The 20,000-nt window shown below is 46.0% G+C and overlaps 1 protein-coding gene across 2 annotated transcripts in view; it reads right to left on the bottom strand.

Moving 5' to 3' along the window:
- Positions 1 to 20,000, bottom strand: part of Hunk (hormonally up-regulated Neu-associated kinase) — a 113,426-nt gene that overhangs the window by 37,256 nt on the left and 56,170 nt on the right. For both annotated transcript variants that reach the window (XM_031364361.1, XM_031364360.1), the window contains exons 3-4: positions 14,955 to 15,010; positions 8,531 to 8,666 (exon numbers count right to left, since the gene is read on the bottom strand). In XM_031364361.1, coding sequence (XP_031220221.1) covers positions 8,531 to 8,666; positions 14,955 to 15,010 — 192 coding nt within the window. The remainder of the gene's footprint in view (positions 1 to 8,530; positions 8,667 to 14,954; positions 15,011 to 20,000) is intronic.

Below are 20,000 nucleotides of genomic sequence, written 5' to 3'. Positions count from 1 at the left end.
TGCAACCCCTCTGAGCAGAGAGCACAGAGTGCAAGAAAATGCTGGGTTGTACTGCTTTTCACACAAGCACTCAATCAAGGAGAAAAGAACTTTTAAGACTGGGAAGCTTCTCAGGTGAGTGTTTTCATGCAGGAGCTTATACATCTTCAGTTGGCTGTGCATGGCCACGTGAGAAATGACAAAAACCAAGGAACAAGAGCCAAGAACAGACGAGGCATATGCACAGCCAGTGACAGCAGTCACCCTGGGTGTGTGTTCAGCAAGACACATTCCTCGGGTGTGAATAGAGATAGAAATGAAAAGTTCCATATCCGAATAAGTCACTTACACAGCGAGGTGTCGTCCCATGCAAGTAAACAACAGGGACCAGCATCGAGAGTGGGTGACCGTGGAAGCAAGCATGCGCAGCATGGCTGCAAGTCTACACCAAGAGATAGATCACAAAAAAGAAAGAGAGTGGGAAACAGAGGCAAGCTGAGGGAGGCAGCTTGGAAGGGGAGGAAAGGAGAGGTGGGTGGGGAGCCGGGCAGTGGTAGTGCGCGCCTTTAATCCCAGCACCTGGGAGGCAGAGGCAGGCGGATTTCTGAGTTTGAGGCCAGCCCGGTCTACAGAGTGAGCTCTAGGATAGCCAGGGCTACAAAGAGAAACCCTGTCTCGAAAAAACAAAAAAACAAAGAAAGAACCCACTGAGCAGTGTTTTAGATAGATGTGTTTTCGATAGAGCCAAACACCTTGACTTTCAGGGAGTCTTCCATAGTAACAGAAAACTAAGCAGTCTCAAAGCTGTAAGATCTGTGTCTACAGAGAGGCCTTAGACACGGGCTTTAATGCGTGGAAAACCTCTGGCCTCTTCCACAGTTACTGATGGCCACTGAACAGTCATCTCCAAGATAACCAGAAAATGGCAGCCTGCAGACAGCCTGACCCTTGCAGGGCTGAAGGAGGAGGGGTGGCCAAAGGTTAAGTCTGTCACTTCTGGAACAAGACCGGGTACTCTCCCATAGTGAGAACTGTACATATTATTTACACCATCTAATGAGGAAGTGAAAAAATGGATTTAGCCTGTGAGTGATGCACCTGTAAGAATCCTGGTCATCAAGGCTTTCCAGAGCACTGTCCTCACTCCAGCATCAGCAACACCTGAACACTTAAAAGGGCACATTCCTGGAACTGGCTCTAGACTCAGAGGCTTGGGGGCCAGGCCTGGTAATATGTGGCTTAACAATCCCTCTGAGGCCAGTGAGATGGCTCAGTACATAACAGTGCTTGGCAGACAAGCTCTGAAATGCATGTCAGAGTTAAAGGAGAATTGTCATGTCCTCTGACCACCATGTGTCCACTGAGATGAGAACTATCTTTCTCTTCTCTTTCTCTAGTTCTCTCTCTCTCTCTTTCTCTCTCTCTTTCTCTCTCTCTCCCTCTCTCCCTCTCTCTCTCTCTCTCACACACACACACACACACACACAAATATATACAGACACACACATGCACACAGCACATCACATACACACACACACACACACACACACACACACACACACACACACACACACACACACACACACACACACACACACACACACACACGAGGCGCACATCACATACACAAATGCACACATGGGGAACAATAATGATTTTTTTTTTAAAAAATCTCTCTGAATGCACTCAGTCTAGTTTAAAAGCCAATGGGAAGATAAAACCTAAGTTGTGGGAAAATCAAGGCATCATAGTAGAGACACAGGGCTCCAAGCACCCCTGTCTAGCAGGCAGGGTTACACAGACTACAGACAACCATCCAGTTCCTCTTCAGCACTGACCCCATCGTTTTTTATTAATGTGTTCATTGGAATATGCAGGGCTCCTTAGTCTTGGTAATTTTAGCATGTAAACTAGTCTGGGTATTTTAGTTGTACCAAGTCATACATTTACTCCACCTCCTTCTGGACTCACGTGCTCGTAACACTTAAACAGCAACGAAGCCTCGTCTAGGCCAACACTTGAAGACCTCCAGACTCTTCTTCAGAGGGCAGCATCCAGCACTCAAGCCTGAAGACACGGGCCCTGACGCCTTTCATGTCATGTCTTATCTTTTGGGGGACATGTGGCTTCTTTGCCACAGGTTGAATGTTCTGAATGCCTCCAGAAAGCCTCCAGAAGTAGGGCACAGTGTGATGGGGGAAGGAAGAGGTGAAGGGGTTTGTTGAATGTATAAACCAAGGATAACAACTCGAAAACCTTTGTAAAACTTTATTCTAGAAGATCTGAAGATACCAAATCACATGGCTTCAAAGAATGAAGGGAAAACTCCCTAAGTCACTGCTCAATACACAGGTCTAGGCCTCTCCCCCTTATCTACTTTAGAGTGCAGATAGGGATGAAAGCTACCGTGTTCAAGATGGCAGCAGGAAACTCCAGCCAGCAAGGAAGAGCTTAACCGCCTTACCCAAAAGCTTCCAGTTCTTACAAAACTGTCAAAAAAAAAAAAACCTCACACACCCTTAGGGGTGATTTCTCTCACTTCATCCCTGAAATGTAGATAATCTGAGGGCCAAATAGCTGAGCCCAAAGGAATGCTGTGTCTAGTGTAGATCGAGCACCAAATAATCTTCTCTGTTGTTTCATTAAAAATAAATAAAATAATAAAACTTTTTAATTAAAAAAAAAAAGTTCTATTTGGGATCTACTACAAGTGGTAATAACAGAAACCCACATTAATAGTCAGATTGCCCTAGGAGACTTTAAAAGAGAAACCAGATCGGACATCTTAATTCCTCCCCCCTAGAGTTTTCATCCATGTTTAATATGTGGATAAAGAGAGACTCGGGCCCCTCTGACATTTCACAAGTATGCAAGAATACCAAGGGAGACTTGTGGAATGTGGTTCATAAACCTCTGTAATCCCATAGAACCAGGCGGAGTTTCAAAACATGCTCAGAATTTTCTGAAAAGCCTTTTGAAATATGGCCCAGGAGTTTCCTGGGTTCTCTGTGGCAGACACCAAATCTCTATGACTCCAGAATAGCAGCTAGCTTTGAAGAAAGCCAGCAATTACAGAGCAGAGCAGGGAGAGCCACAGGCAATAGTGTTAATGTTTTTAAAGCCAAGAAGAAGTAGAGAGAGAGCCCTGGCAGGGCAAGAAAACCCTATGGGATAGCGGATGTTGTGCAATATTCTGGTGTCAAAAGAGAAAGACCCGGCTACAGTGAGGAGCAGCAGGAAGGAGAGCCTCTTCAAGATTAGCCTGGGAGAGTCCCTTCAAGAGTAGCCTGCAGTCAGGTACTGAGTCAGAAGGCAATGCTAGTTCTGATAGCCAGTCCGACACATTATAATAGTCCCTAGAGAAAAATTCCTCTGAGAGGAAAGACACAGAGCCAGCCCTCCCTGGAGAAGTTGCCAGAAACTTTACCTAGATGGAACAAGGCCAAGTGTCAACTCTGCAGGACAGGTAGAGAGTGAGGTCCCTAGTGCTGGGGCCATGCTGCCAGGAGCCCCGGCAACCACCTGCTCACACAGAGAACAGCGAGGGACCACATGGGTACCTTGGTTCCACGTCCTTCTACCAGAAAGGAATGACCTTCAAGATTTTAAAATTAAACCCCTGCCAGAAAGTTATATCCTTCTTTCTCTCTGCATCAGCGTTCAGTACAACTCCCAATTCAAGGTCCGCAAGGGAGACTATGGATAGTTCATCCATCCTAAAAGCATCCTCTTCCATTAAATGGTCTTCCATTAAGTTGGAAGAAAATATTTTCTGGTAGATTTCAAGGTCTTTGTTCTTTTTTTGCTCTATTTAAATAAATGTGCTAGTTGGGGGGGGGGGGGGGGGACAACAGTGTATACTCAAGGAAATGCCTGTATTGTATTACCTTAAAAGACCTCAAAGCTGAAGAAAGCTCCATCTTTCAGACAAGATTTCATTGTGTATCCCAGGATAACTTCAAATGTATCACCTCCTGCCCCAGCATCCTGAATACCGAGGTAAGAGGTACGTACCACCCAGCTGGCACTGATCTTCTCTTTTAAAAGTCAAAAGACCTCAGTTTCCCCAGATGAATCCAGACCTCCTCCTGCCCCTTTCCTAAAAAAAAAAAAAAAAGCCCTTCTGTGTGTGTCCCCAGCCTGCAGGGAATGGCATCTGGTATCATTTCTGTAAAATGCAGAGCCTAGGACCTGCCCCAAAGTTTGTCATTCTCTTCCTGGACACTTTTCTCTGTAGAGAGATGAAAGCATGGTGCCTCTCATCTAACATATCCACCCGAAGGCACGGGGAAGACAAGGCCCCTCTCTTGTGAAGGAAGGGGCTGGAAGCTCAGGAAGACTCATGGATTACACATAAGAAATATACTAGACAGCTGATTTTCACAGCCACAATGACAAACAGAGAACTGCCGCTGTCTATTCTTTACCTCTAGAGGCTCACTGAGATTCTCAGACAAGCATCGGAATATTCTCAGAGTTAAATTCTACTCCATCAAAAAGTGTATCTGGTGCCGGGCAGTGGTGGCGCACGCCTTTAATCCCAGCACTTGGGAGGCAGAGGCAGGCGGATTTCTGAGTTCGAGGCCAGCCTGGTCTACAGAGTGAGTTCCAGGACAGCCAGGGCTACACAGAGAAACCCTGCCTCGAAAAACCAAACCAAACCAAACAAACGAAAACAAAACAAAACAAGAAAGTAGATCTGAGCCTGGTGGTGGGGGTGCATGCCTTTAGTCCCATAACTTGGGAGGCAGAGGCAGGCCTGAAAAAAAAAAAAAGAAAAAAGTACATCTGCATTAAAGTTATTTTCAAATTAGGACATATGCCACTCTGAGGGGAAAGTCAAGAAGCAATAGTAAATGTTTGATGCACCAGAATGAACATTCCAGTTTTGTATCTAAAATCTCAATGTGCACTAGAAGGGGGAAGAAGGAAGAGGAGAGGGGAGAAAGAGAAGGAGGAAGAGAATGAACGTGTGTGTGTGTGTGTGTGTGTGTGTGTGTGTGTGTGTTTTCATGCATGTGTGCTCAAGCACATGCACATGAAAAAGTGAGGTGAAGGAAGAGGTGAACGGGATTTTAAGGATAATTTGTATGGTCCTGAAAATAACACCATCGAAAATGAGGACCACTACAAGACGCTATCTCCGTCCCCGTAGATAATGTTCACATTACCAGAGGTGGAGCATTACCACTCTAGCTCTCCAGGCTGTCTCGAAGAGAGTTCTCCGGGCCTTCCTATGGAAGAGGCTGGGGTTTCCTCCCCACTAGCCTCGGACACCTTCTTCCCACCCGGCAGGCTCACAAACCTCTGTGGAGGGAGTTTGCTTTTGACTTCAGAAGTCGATTCTTCACAGCAATAAGAGAGAAGGCCTTTCGTAACAATGGTATTGGAACACGGAGAAAAGTGGGCTCTATTTCCATTCTTGGCGTAAGCAGCCTTGAATTGAGTTTTCTTTGGGTTTCTATTTCCCAGTGTTGTCAACAAAGCCATGGGTACTACACAGAAACCTAATCCTGGCCTCAGACACAGGACTCTAAGGGAGTGGAAAATCCATTGTGTAAAGGACGCTCTGAGGTTTCAGGTTTTCACCAAGACCTTACGAGTTCGCAGTGATCAGATGCTAGAACTGCCTGCATGGTACACGCTGCCTGGGACTCTCCCCTGCCCCCTGCCGCCCCCACCTCTTCCCTACCTGGCCAGCTTCACTCAGCTCTCAGGAGCAGGTTAAAGGGCCCTTCCACTGCTTTCTCGGTTTCATGCACACACCTCCTGAGGTGTTTCATGCACACAGTTTTATGCACACACATGCCTCCACATCGCCTGACACTGCATCTGTCTACAGGGGACTTGTAGGTAGGTGTGTGTCTTGGCCAGCCCAGTCTGTATTGATGCTATGGTTTGGGCAAGTCTCCGCCAAAGCTTCATGTGCTTTTAAAGGCTTGGTTTCCGGGATGGCATTACTGGAAGAAGTGGGCTCTTCAGGAGTAGGGTCTACTGGAAATCTTAAGCAGTGGGAGCATGCTCTGGAAGGGACTGTCAGGCTTTGTCCCCTGGCTTGTAACTTTAGCAGTTCTGCCCTGTGCCTCACCACAGACCCCAATCAATGAGGCCAATCAATCACAGACTGGAACCTTCAGAGGTATTAGTCAAAATAAAACTTTATCCTGAATTAATCATCTCAGGTATCTGGTTATGACCATGGAAAGCTGGGTAACCATTACAAAATGACACAGAATGGGAAACTCATATGACAAGGTCTCACAGTTCTGGAGGCTGAAAGTCCAAGATTAAGATCAAGCAAAGCTGGGTTCTGGTGAGAGTCTTTTCCTAGTTGGGACAGGGCCACCCTTGTCTCATGACCTCACATAGCACCCAGACAACACAAGCTCTCTGTGTCTCTTATAAGGACACTAACTGCATCCTGGGCCCCACCCACTTTACTTCATCCAAGCCCAATATCTCCCAAAGGCCCAGCAACAAATACCTTGACATAGGGGGTTAGGGCTTCAAAATATCAGCTTCTTAGAACTGGGCAAGTGAATCACAGTAGCTGGCTAGAGCCCCAATGGCAGGAAAGGAGGTCTCTCTTCTGGCTCAAGGATGGGCCACATAATTGGCTCTGCCTCATAAGGCCCTAGCAAAGGAGACACAGAAGCACTTGGCAGAGTCTTGGGTACTCAGCTTGCTGTCTTGCTCCTGGAGACTCTCCTACCCTGGCATGAGTGAGATTCTCCACATTACATGTTCTGCTCCGGTGTCTCCCTGCCAGCAAGCCTCCAAGAAGGCTCATCTGGCCTCGTAGAGATTTTGCGAGTGCCTACAGTGTGCATTACCTTTGTAGAGAGAATAACTCCATCAAGGGGACATTAACACAGATATTGAGGGACCCCAGGAAGCCCAGGAGGGACCTGTCTATGCTGGGATGAGTGAAGAAGAACATTTGCCAGCCGCAGACAGCTCCAGATCTATCCAGGCATCGTGGTCCAACATCATCTCCTTTCTTCTTTCTCAGTGTCACCTGCCACCACTACTCCAGACAGACACAGAGTCCCTGCTTCTTGACAGACAGAGAGCTGGTGGCCATAGGCAAGGAGAACTGGAGAGAGAACCTTCCCTTGGGAGCAGGAGCCCATATCTTGGTCACAGCACTGAGAGATGGAGTGTCGACAATTGCTAAATATGAATTCCTCTCCTTGGCTGAGCAACTTGGCAAAGGGGCAAAACAAAGTCCCCCCCCCCTTCTCAGCTGGTGCTTTCATCTCTAGTTGACTGGCTTCTGTGTCAGAGTTAGCAAGGGGTACCAGAAAAGCCAAAGCCTGATACCCTCCTTTACATACTTTCTACACGCGGCAGGTTCCCCCTTCATCTCACCATGTTGACACCTGGAGCCACACAATACCGTCTGTGAAGAACCTGAACTCAGGAACAAACTGTCACCCAGAGGTGAATACTGTGCATGGGCACAGGGGGAAACATACAGAGTCTACAAGGGGCTGTTGGAGTAAAGACTGGGTGCAAGATTGGAACCAGAGATGGAATAGCATTCCAGCAAAGTTAATACTCATGGGAACACGGAAGAAGAGCCAAGTGGAGGGTGGGGACCAGGCAGGTACAAAGAGGTGGGCAGCATCAGATGGACTTAAAGCTCTCGCTTAGAAAGCTATGGCAGAGTCTGTTTGCTTGGTTTTGTTTTAGTGTGTGTGTGTGTGTGTGTGTGTGTGTGTAGTATATGTGTATATGTGGGGGTGTATGTGTGCTGTGTGTCTACATGGTGTGTATGATGCATGTCTATGTATATGCTGTATGCATGTATATAGGGGGTGGGTGCATGTGGTATGTGTGTGGTGTATAGTGTGTATGTGTGTGTATGTCTGTAATGTGTGCGGATATGTGTACATCCACATGTCTGTGTGTTTATTTTGTTTTGCTGTGTGTGTGTGTACGAGAGTGCATGTAAGCCTGTATGGTGAATGTATGTAGTGGTATGTATGTGTGTATATACATGTACATATGTGTTTGTTTGGCTTGGTTCTGTGGTGCAGGTCATTGAACCCAGAGCCTGCCCTGTACTTAGCCAGGGTTTACCCCCAGTTGCACTCCTACCCATTTTGTCCTTTTTATTTTGAGACAGAGTCTCACTCAGTTTCCCAGGGGGCCTTAAACTCACTCTGTAGGCCAGGCAGGGCTTGAACTTGAGACCTTCCTCCCTCAGCCTCCCAGGTAGCCATGACTTCAGCCCTGCACCCCAAGACCTGGCTTTACATAAGTTTTACATAAGAACATGGGACACCGGTGCAAGGTCTGTGAAGGCTTGGCTGGGTTTTCCGCTTTTTACAGCTCCTCAAAGAAATGTTGGCAAGTGCCATTTTGAAAGTTTATGAAGAAAAGTCTGGAAAGAAAAAAGGGAAGCTGGGCTCTGAGAACCACGGATGATATATTCCATGACACATAGGTACATTCTTGTCAGATAGTGAGAGACTGTTTCACAAAAAAAGGGCCATGGGACCTCAGGAGAAGACACCCACCCACTTTTACAAACTGGGTAACTCACATGGACCAGACATCAATTTTGGGGCCGTATTTCTTCCTGGCAAGCAATTCTGGCGCAGCATAGGCGGGGCTGCCACACTGTGTACTGAATGGGTCCGAGTAACCCAGGATCCCTGCACAGTTGCTCAAACCAAAGTCTGCAGAGAGAACACAAACATGAACTCTGAATTAGAGAACTATAAAAAAACGAGGAGAGAAGAAGAAAAACAACAGAGAGCAGGAAAGGAAACATTGTCTCAGGCTAACACATAATTTAACATCCAGCAGGAAACCCGCCAGCTGCAAACCATAACCTCTGATAGACTTCTCAAGACAAAGGCGTGCCCGGGCGGGAGGTGGGGGGCGGGGGGGTGGCTCCCTTGCTGTGGTGGAACATTTTACATCAGCCCTCACTGCACAATCCAGCTAGACCTAACAGTATGATGAGCCAAAACATATTTCTACCGAGTCTTGTAAATGAGTCATGCAGGGTAAAGAGAGAGTGTTAGCTTTCTAGGACTGAAGTGGAAAGGGAGAGCACGCTGAGATTTTGGCTGCCTGGTGGCCAGGCTGGGAGGGACTGAATGGAGACTGATTTTCTCTGGCTTGGGCCGTCTGCATCACTGACCGCTAACAGAGGACTTCTTCAGCTCGGTTTCATTTCATTAAAGTCTTTAAGAAATTCCTTCCAGAGGTTTACTGTAGATTGAAGGGGCCAGAGGGGAGGAGACAGTTTAAACAGCCCTGCGTGTTGGCTGGAGAAAGAACGCCCAGCAGGTCGGTGATGCCAACCAGACTACGTGACCTCATGGCGTTGCTTTCCTTAGATTAGGAAGGCATCCGGGAGGCCAGCAGGAAAGCCCCAAAGTGCCTCACAGCTCCTTTGGGGCTATTACGAGTTTTGTGAACTCTTTACTTTTGATCTTTAAAGATACTGCAACCGGAGGGTAATTAGAGAGCTGTTAGTGTCCGTCCCTCCTCTCTTATCTTTCTTCAATCTTTGTTGATCTCAGAATTAAGAGCTGAGATCCTGGGTCATCCTTTGAACTCCACTGCAAATACTGAGCTCTTAATGCACAGACATAAGACTCCCAAGCTTCAGGCCAAGGCAGAGATTGGCGCTGAGGCTGGACCGGAGCCCTAGACTTCCTGCAGCCACGTTACTGACAGTATTTCTGTCTTTCCATTGACTCTTCCACCCACAAGTGCCTGCCCACCAGGGAAGCCATGGAGAAAGCTCAGGAAACGACAAAAGGCACAAGAGAAAATTGGGAGGGTGTGAAGCCACCCACACACCACAGGTCACAGGCTGAGACCAGGAAGCTCCTTAACAGTTGTGGCAGTGAACGGTATAACTGAATGGCTTGTCTAGTGTGAACGGGATAACTGAATGGCTTGTCTAGAGAGAACTCCGACACTCTCTCAGGCTCCCGAGGAAGAATCAGAGCCTACATTAAGGATCTGACAAAACAACCAACAGGAAGTATGTGTTCTTTCACTGAACTTTCTCTTCTTTTGTTTTGATTATATTTTCCACCCACCCTTGGCCCCTCCTCCTGACTCCTGACCTTTACCCTCTACCTGCCCATTTCCTTTCCTTTTGGTCTAGTTTGCCCCACAAGGCACCATAAGATCTACAGAGAAAAGCTTTTCTGCAGCTACAGGTAACAGGTGGCCTACCATCTGAACAGGCAAAGGTGAGGGGACCCGTTCCTAGATCCCAGTGTATACTGAGGCATGTGATCAGAGGAGGAAGAGAGGAGCCATAGGGCTAATAGGTCTCTCTAAGAACACCTACCATGAAAGAGTCCAAGTTTTAAGGAAAGGTGCCTAGTAGAGGCCCAAATCTGAAAGCGGTCCCAGAAAATGTATCTCTAAGTTTCCGAGGTTAAAGGAAAGATCCCATTGCTCTGGTCACCAGGGGCTCTGTTTCAGCAAAGGGAGGCCTCTTTCAGACCACCTCCTCACTGCCCCACCCCCCACCCCGAGCCCGAATCTGGTCTATCAGGAAGGGCAAGATAAGAGGCCAGATCACCCCCTACTGTCCCAGGCAAGTTAGGGAACAGAGTCTGGCCTTATCTTAAGAGTGTATTTCAAAAAGATAAAATCGTGCAGGATTTGGGAAGCAGAAGGGCTCAGAACCTACATTTAAAGTTCTCACCATCTCGGCCAAGAACACTCGATTTTAAAAGACATCATAGGGAAATAAATGGCAGAATATTTCACATTCATAATTATGGTTATTAAAGTTTTACACATATGCCTATAATTAGAATGGGGGAAGGTTGGAGAGAAATCTGCCTTCTGGTAACATTAGATAGCTTGGCCTCAATTAAATTTGGTAAATACATAAGCTAATTATCACTCGATTTTCTGAGAGCTGCAAAATGCAGTCTCAAAAGAAGGCCCCAGTGACTTTACAACTCTTCTAAGCTCTAGCTATCCCCGTGGGTGAGAGAGCAACCCCAGACATCAGGCTGTCTTCTCTTTTTCCCCCTTCTTCTTCCCTTCTTTTTGTAAGAAGAAAAATATATGCTCGTATCAAAAATCTTACTCCTGATAACTCAAGCTAATTTGAAACACTGGCGTAAGTTTATTTAAACCAAATGGTTTCAGAAACAGGGCAACGATTAAGAAATGGTAATAGCTATAATCCTCTTTGAAAACCACCTAAATAAATCGTTTGAAGAAGAGAGGTTCAAAGGGCTTTCAAGTTAACATAGTAATAATAAGGCTTAGTAAAGACCTTTGATCCTCACTGCCCATCCGGAGGCAAGAAAACCTGGTAAGGACACCGGGCTTCCTCACCTGAACTCCAAGGAAGTAGGATGAACAGACACCTAGTTACCTCCTAGGCTATACAATGTATCTTTCACTTATAGTTCTATTTAGGTCATTAGGCTTCTAGGCTATACAATGTATCTTTGATTTATAGTATTATTTAGGTATTTAGGAGGTGAGAGAAGGAAGAGACTAACAGAAACCCAATGATCAGAGCCTCCTGCCTCTGATACCAGGTCATTTTCCAATAGGCTTTGCCCACCTTGTACTACTAAATTAAGTTTGGCCTAAGATGTTTCCATATGCTTTAAGTTTAGACTTTCCAGGCATAGTGAACAATGACGCACTATGATAGGTGAACAGACTAATCTACTCTTACACTAAGGGGCGGAGTCTCTGCTCATCATAAGCAGTCAGCTGTTAAACCCACACTTCCGAAAGGCCCCTCTGAACTAGAACCAATCAGGTTCTCTGTGCCTTGCCTCTGCTTTCTGTACATCATTTCCTTTACCTTAGCCACAAACAGGGGTAGGGCAGGATCTTCCACTATGGTGAGAACTGCTACCCACTCCTAGGCAAATTTGGTCTGCACAACTAGCTGTAATTTGTCTTTGTTACAGTCTTGAAGACTTGAAATACTTGGTAGGGTCTGGTGAGATGGCTCAGTGGGTAAGAGCACCGACTGCTCTTCCAAAGGTCGTGAGTTCAAATCCCAGCAACCACATGGTGGCTCACAACCACCCGTCATGAGATCTGATGTTCTCTTCTGGTGTGTCTGAAGACATCTATAGTGTATTTATATATAATAATAAATAAGTCTTTAAAAAAAAAAGAAATACTTGGTTAGATGGTAACCCTATGGTTACCAGCCAAGCGGTGAGAAGCCAAGGAAGGTTCTTGGTCTAAAAAGCAACTGTCATACTTCCTGAAATGAGAATTCCTGGCGCTAGCTTAGGTGTGCACTCCCTTCAGACTGCCTGTGTATGTTTCGGGCAATCTCTGACTACTCATATAAACACCTGCTACTTCAATGAGTGGCCCTCAGCACTGTGGATACAGCCTTTAGATTTTTAGCCTATCATAACCATGATCAGTTCTTCTGAGGAAGGTCCTCATCAGTCCAGAGGTCTGTCTTTTGTAGCAGCTTTGCTTGTACAACAGGACAGATATACAAGTGGTTATCTAAGGCTACCGCTTGACAGAAAGAGAGTAAAGGCACTGAGGCAGAAAGGGAAGCAGAGAGTGAGGGAAAGAAACTGTGGGCTGCCAGGGCCTGGAGACTCTCCGCTTTGCTTGACTCAGTAGCACTGTCGACAAGATGGAATGAACTCTTCAACCTGTTACTGTGACATCAGCCCAGCCCCTGGCAAGCTTGTTCTCTCAGAATTTCTGCTGTTAAGGCAAATGACACTGTCACCTCTACATTTTCCAAAGAAAAATCATACATTAGCCATGAACGGGTGGGATGGCCTTCCCTCCAACCCTTACCCTCCAGGGGGCTCTTTTGTTAAAGGGTAGAAACCCCAGAGAGCTGGGCTAGAAAGATGTCCTGCAGGCCTTTTAGCGGGCCTCCGGTCACTGCTGTATCTGTCTCTCAGGACAGCCACAGTGCAATCGTAAAGCAATTTAACAAAAAGAAAATCATCGGTCTGGTCTAAGAAGCTGCTAAAAATAGGGTCCTTAAAGGGCCTTTTTAGGGTGGGAAAGATTGGTTTCCTCATAACTGTTAATTTTCCACTAATGGGTAAATCCATCAACAGCTGTCAAGACACCAAATCTCCCAGGGACGTAGGCTGGAGTCCACTGGGAATGGAGTTAGAGTCAAGATGCCAGTGGGTCTTTTCAAACCTTCTAACAGAGGAAATTAGTTGCATCTGAAGTAGGAAGAGAAAGGAAATGGAGATATGGCACTGGCTGCCTCACGGCTGGGGCACGGTGACATTGACAGCCCAGAGCAACTACACACACACACACACACACACACACACACACACACACCAGCAGCAGCAGCAAAAATAACCCAGTTCTTCCAGAACAGTCATGGGGAATTTACTTAGGATCCTGAATTAGGAAGTGATCACAACCTCTAATAACCCATGAATACCCTGCTGCCTCCCTTCAGTGAATCCGGATTCTAATCACCCCTCTCCAGGCATCGTTTTCCACAGCCCCCTACTCCACTTCAACCACTACATTCAGGTAAGATTATATTAAAAGGGAAGGCAGGCTTCATTTTTTCCTTGGTTAGGGCTTTCTCAGATACACAGAAAAGTGGAATAAGATCCGGGCAACATTTCTGAGTCAAACTATTTTCTACTAGTAATAATACATTTTCTTGTTAATTCTTTAAAAAACAAAACAAAACAAACAAACAAACAAAACTTCTACAAAGTTGAGTAGTGTCAGGAGTTAAGAGCACCAGCTGCTCTCACAGAGGACTTGGGCTCAATTCCCAGAACCCATATGGTGGCTCACAACCATCTATAACTTCAGTTCCAGGGAATCCAATGCCCTCTTAAGGCCTCCATGGGCACCAGGCACAAACATGATGGACAGACATACATGCAGGCAGCATGCATATACTTAAAAAACAAAAATATCTAGGGAGGAAGGGAAGGAGAGGGGAAGAGGGAGCGAGGCAGGAAGGAAGGCCTGTCAGTAAGAACCATTTGAATTGAAGTCAGTTTAAGGAGCTCAGACGATGGCTCAGTTGGTAAGTGTTTGCCATAAGAGTGTGAGGACCTAGGTTTGGATTCCCAGCACCCAACTAAACAGCTGGTCATGGTGACACATGCACTCCCTGATGCTCCTTGGTGCTCCCTGGTGTTCCCTGGTGCTCCCTGATGCTCCCTGGTGCTCCCTGGTGTTCCCTGGTGCTCCCTGATGCTCCCTGGTGCTCTCTGGTGCTCTTTGGTGTTCTCTGGTGCTCCCTGGTGTTCCCTGATGCTCCCTGATGTTCCCTGGTGCTCCCTGGTGCTCCCTGGTGTTCCCTGATGCTCCCTGGTGCTCTCTGGTGTTCTCTGGTGCTCCCTGGTGTTCCCTGCTGCTCCCTGATGTTCCCTGATACTCCCTGGTGCTCCCTGCTGCTCCCTGCTGCTCCCTGCTGCTTCCTGCTGCTCCCTGCTGCTCCTTGCTGCTCCCTGGCCACACAGCCTAATCAGCTGGGTTAGTTCTGCATTCAGTGAGACTCTGTCTCAAAAATAAAGTGGAAAAAGACTGAAGAAGACATCCCAACACTGACCTTCACCCTTCATGCCCATGCACATGTACACATACACACGTGTGCACACGCACACAAACACATATTAAACATATACCACACACACATATTAAACATATACCACACACACACAGAAGTCATTAAAAGTCCAAAGAAATATGTGATCAACAAATATTTACTTGGAACTATAAAACTCACTCCACAATCAAATGACGGTATTTTTATCTTTTTATCTTATTTCAACTTATTATTTAAATATATTATTAAATCACTTTAAAAATTAATTTTTACAATCAAAACTATAATTAAACATTAGAATACAAGGGATAACATAGAAAAGTCTTGTTTTAGGATTAGATATTAATCATGGGCAACTTTCAAAGTTAATAATTGACAATACAACACTTAACAGGTAATCTTGCTTTAATAAAAAAGAAAGCCATACCAATCAGCTTGATATTATTGTCTTCATCTAGTAGCAAATTCTCTATCTTCAAGTCTCTGAAATAAACAAAACCATACACTTCAGATAAGCATTTGAAAGAGCAGAATGTCATCTCGCTCCTGAAAGGGAGTGAACATTCTTACAGCCCCTTTCAACCCACCCCAACCCCTTCTGCTGAAACCTGGTCATTGAGTAAACGTTCCTAAGACAGGACATAAGACAGGCCATCAACTATAAAAGCTAAAAGATTTTGGACATACAGAGTGCAGCAAGGGCAGAGGAGTTAAGGAGCAGTTTCCAGAAGTGGACTAAAAATCTGAAAGAAACAAACAACAGAAGAAATAAAAAGTAGGGATATGACATTCCACAGAGGTGTTGCCTAAGCATCAAAGAATAGAAAGGCTGGGGTCTGTGACAGCGTACACAGCAACAATCCCCATCACCAGTGGATCTGAGGAAGCGCTTAAACAAAATAAGACAAGAGGGCTAAGCGTAAAGGCACTTGCAGCCAAGCCTGACTACCTGAGTTCAATCCCCAGTACCCATATGGTAGAAGGAGAGATGGACCAACTCCTGCAAGTTGTCCTTTGACCTTCACACATGCGCTATGGTCCATTCCGCCCTGCCTCACACCAATAAAGTAAGTATAAAGTAAAATCAATAAAAATGAAAGCAGATTTAATTAATCCTTTCCACAGCCTCCGTGGGGCTCCTTTTCAGAGTAACTGTCACGGCATGATGGCAGATGATAACGTTTTCATCTATTTAGCAAGCAGATGTTATCACAGGTGGAACAATGGATTCCACAGATGTTGGCATCCTAATCCCTGGTGGTGTGCCTGAATGTTAACCTGACATGAAGAAAGGGAATTGAGTTTGCAGATGGAATGAGGAGTTCCTCTGACAGTAGGCAATGTAGGCATTGACAGCAGAGACCAAGAAAGAGTAGAGCCAGCTGTCCAAGCGGGACACTTGAGTATTGTGCTAGCTGACTGTATGCTCCTACAGGGAACGGGCCTGCCTTTCTCTCTGTTGCACCATTAAATCCTAGCGCAGTGCAGGTGAGTCAATAACTGTCACAGAGAGAAACTAGATTACCAAAAAGATCATCTGGGCTCTGGAGCTGGGGCGTGTCTAACGCCCTGGATACGATCCCCAGCACTGCAAAACAACAACAACAACAAAACACAACCAAACAACAAACAAAATTAAACCAAAGAGAACCACCTGGGTTTCAGAGGCAAACTCTGCATTTGTATAAGGAAAGTATATTTGTGAGCCATCTCAGTCAGCACACAAATTTGAAATCTTAAATTGCACTATCAACGCCGACTTACACTGAATGCTAATGGAGAATACATTTCTAGGGGCTGTAGAAATGGCTCAGCAGTTAAGAGCACTTGCTGATCCTGCAGAGGAGCCAGGTTCAGTTCCCAGCACCCACGTGGCTGCTGGGACTCACAACTGCTCCTGACTCCAGTTCCAAGAGCTCTGACACCTCTCCTGGCCTCCTACTGCTTGGTGAGTGCCTGCAGGCAAAATACTCCTACACATAGAATTTAAAAACTTATTTTTAATAATGCTTCTCCATAAATATACATAAGCACACATGTTTATATATTGTCTGCTAGGACTAGCCCTGATTTAACTTTCCTACATTGGAATAGAGAAACCAGAAGTCTGACATGGGGAACTTGACAATTTAATAATGATGAAACAAAAATGGCAGCTGATACCTTAGACCCATGTCTGTAAACAGATGAACTTCATCAAACAGGGCAGTGATGTCCCACCGAGAGGGGACAGCTGCTTACAGCCCAGTTCCAGTGCTGCCAGCCTGTCCATTTGCAAAAGAAGCCAGAAGTCTCCATTCGGTCACAATTTTTAAATACTGGTAACAAACTTGAGTGTAAAACAACACTAACAACACTATGCAACCAAGCTTGAGTCAAGATCTGGCCTTCCAGCAACCAATTCTCAACTCAGTATGAGAAAGAGATGAAGCTCAAGAAAGATTTGAGACTATCCAGAGGCAGAGCGGAAAACTGGAGGAAAAAAAAAAAAAAACAAATTAAATCAGTGTGCACAGGCTCCCCGAGGAGGCCAGCCATTTGCAGCAGGACTGGGCAGGAAGGAGCAAGAAGATAGGTTCTTTAGGATACCTGAGGGTGGGCTTCAGAATGGGAAGAATTAAGGGCGCCAATGGGGGAAAAAGTCCAGTGGACTCAAAACCAGAAGGCTGCAGGGAGCCCTGGGGCCTGGCATGTGGATGAAGGGTGTGTTAACATCCAGGCAGTGAGAAAAAAATATATATATGTGTAATATACACACACACACAGACATACAGACATACATATATACATACATTATCCTCTGAATGCAAACATGGCTGGGGAGAAACAGTGTATCTTCAGCTCAAGCGGAACAATGCACAGTCCACTTGAAGCTGCTTTTAAGCAACATCACACACATCCAAACACGAAGTCACCCTGAATGGGATGCGGCCCTACCCACATCCCCACCGGTGGGTCTCGTCCCTTTGAGTCAGGATTTTAGAAAACATGGATGTGAATTTTCAGGAACAGGATGGAACTCCCGAGTCTCTCGGGCTACTATTTAGCTCTGAAGTTGCAATATCACATCACCAGACTATAAAGTTGCATGAAGCCTTGGTTTCAAGCAGCCCCAACACCACAAGAATAAAAGATGATACACTAAAACATTCACACAATCCACTGTGTAGCTCTGGCTGGCTGAGGACTCTGTATGTACACCTTCTGGCCTAAAACCCAAGAGATCTGTCTGCCTCTGCTTCCCAAGTTCTGGGAGTAAAAGTGTGTGCTGCCACATCCTAACTTTAGAATTATTACACACACACACACACACACACACACCTCACATTTCATGAAACAGTTTCACTACCATTTGTCAAGGTAGAATCAGGGGTTCCCTGGGTCAATATGGTAGTTGACATTTTATAATGGAACACCTTGTTTCCCTTTTTCACACTGCTCACACACCAGCCTGGGTCCTTGCACTCTCTGTCAAGCACTCTCGTACTGAGCTACACCACTGGCTAACACCTGTATAAATGTATATCTTTGTGTGTTAATACTGGCTTGAAACACTAACCCATAAGCACCCACTTAACATCTCTATAAATTAACCACCCAAAGGGTCCCTTTCAATGCTGTCTCTCAAGTCTTCCTGAAGTTGTGATGAATGTCCTGTCCCCGGTCTTCATCTCCCTTTCTACCAGATCCCTAGGATGACTACTAGAGCCCTGGAGTCATCGGTGACTCTGAGTGTCCTGTGTACTCTCTCACTACACTTGGTTGGGGAAAACATTATAGCTTCCACTGTGCCCCTGTGATAAGAGATTTGCAGAGACTTTCCAAGAGGTGGTTTCTTTCCCGGGGATAATAAAGACTTTACATATGTCTAACTTTTACTCGAGCATTTACGGTAATTCCAACTGGCAGGCAAACACACAACAGTGTCCGAGAACAACCAAAAGTGTGATTCGGTGGGAATGGATCGCAGTCTAAGGCAAAGTCACGGTTTGCTTCAAGTGAAATTAAGCCTCCTTGCTTAAAGGAAGTCCCAGTCGGACATTAAAGGGGAAAAATGTTCAGAACAAATATTGTGCAGAAAAACAGCTTAAAGAGTCAAGGTAAAAAGAAAGTAATTGCTACGAATAATAAGCCAAGGCTGAATAACTCTGGAGCCATGAATGCCTAGAGAAGGAACGGCAACAATTAGGGCTAGTGCAGAAAAGAAACACTACAAAAGAAAAAAAAAAACTACAAAACCCAGGGAAAGTTAATAAAACCTAGAGGAGTATAAAATATAATTATTCAGTAAACGAAGAATAAAGTCAGCTTACTGTCTTCCAGTCCCGTGCTCTCCCCAAGTGACCAACTCCAGTGCCCAGGAGACATGGGCAGAACAGACCTAGTTAGCCAGGGTGTCCATTCAGATTATACCCTTGTTCACCTTTCTAGAGGATTCCAGTTAGGGCCAGTTTCACTACCAGGATGGCCAGAGCTCCGTCCCCGACCCCCCCATCGTGGGGAGATGAAGTCCTTTGTGCTGAGAGATCTTGACTGCCAAGGTGGCAAACGCATTAACCCTCTCTGGGCATTGCCTCACCTCCCGCTTTGAGAGAAGACTGCCTCCCTGAGGACTCGTGAGACAAAGGGTCCCATGTTCAAATTTGGGGGGAGGCTTTTTTCCCTTTGAGATGAAGTGGAGTGGGGGTTGAGGGGCTACATAGTTCAGTCTGACCTTAAACTTCTGGCAATGCTCCTGCCTCAGTTACCCAAGGGTGAGATTATAAGCACATACTACCACCCCTGACTTAATGTCCTGTGTTCAAATGTTGTTCTGACCCGGCTACTGTAAGTCCTCTGCATTCACAAGATCTCTAGGCTTACATCCAAAATATATGGGAAGGAGAAAGATTTCTTGTGTAGACAGTACACAGCCCCTTTCCTTGTTGTTGACAGGGCAGTGTAACATTAGCATGGTGTTTGCATTGGTTTAGCTATTAGTATAGGTAGTAATCTAGAGACATCCAAGGGTTTTATGCAAACACTAGATAGGTCATTTCATATCGGAGACTGGAGTATCTGAAAGATGGGATGTGGGGGATTGGCTGGTAGTCAAATGGCTCTGTATGGAGCTATGCTGTTGTGCTCTGGCCATCACAGATATGCCAGGGGTCACAGAAATGTATGCTGCAGCGAACCCTAATGTCAGCTACAGCCTTCCATTAATGCTGACGTCTGCATATGAGTTCCTCAAGTAAAACAGGGGTGCCATGGGTACCTGAGATCTGTAAGTAGACAGAACATGGAAAGGAAGGGAAGGGAAGGGAGGGAGGAGAGGAGAGGGAAAGGAGAGAAGGGGAGGGCAGGTGAGGGAAGGGAGGGGAAGAGAGGGGAGGGGAAGAGAGGGAAGGAGAGGACAGGAGGGAGGGGAAAGGAAGGGAGAGGAGGGGAGGGGAAGGGAAAGGAAGAGAAGAGGACAGGTGAGGGGAGGGAG

The sequence above is a fragment of the Mastomys coucha genome, unplaced genomic scaffold, assembly GCF_008632895.1.
Source record: "Mastomys coucha isolate ucsf_1 unplaced genomic scaffold, UCSF_Mcou_1 pScaffold12, whole genome shotgun sequence".
NCBI classification, from domain to species: Eukaryota; Metazoa; Chordata; class Mammalia; order Rodentia; family Muridae; genus Mastomys; species Mastomys coucha.
The sequence above is the reverse complement of the archived record's forward strand: the minus strand, read 5'-3'. Positions and strand labels throughout refer to the sequence as shown.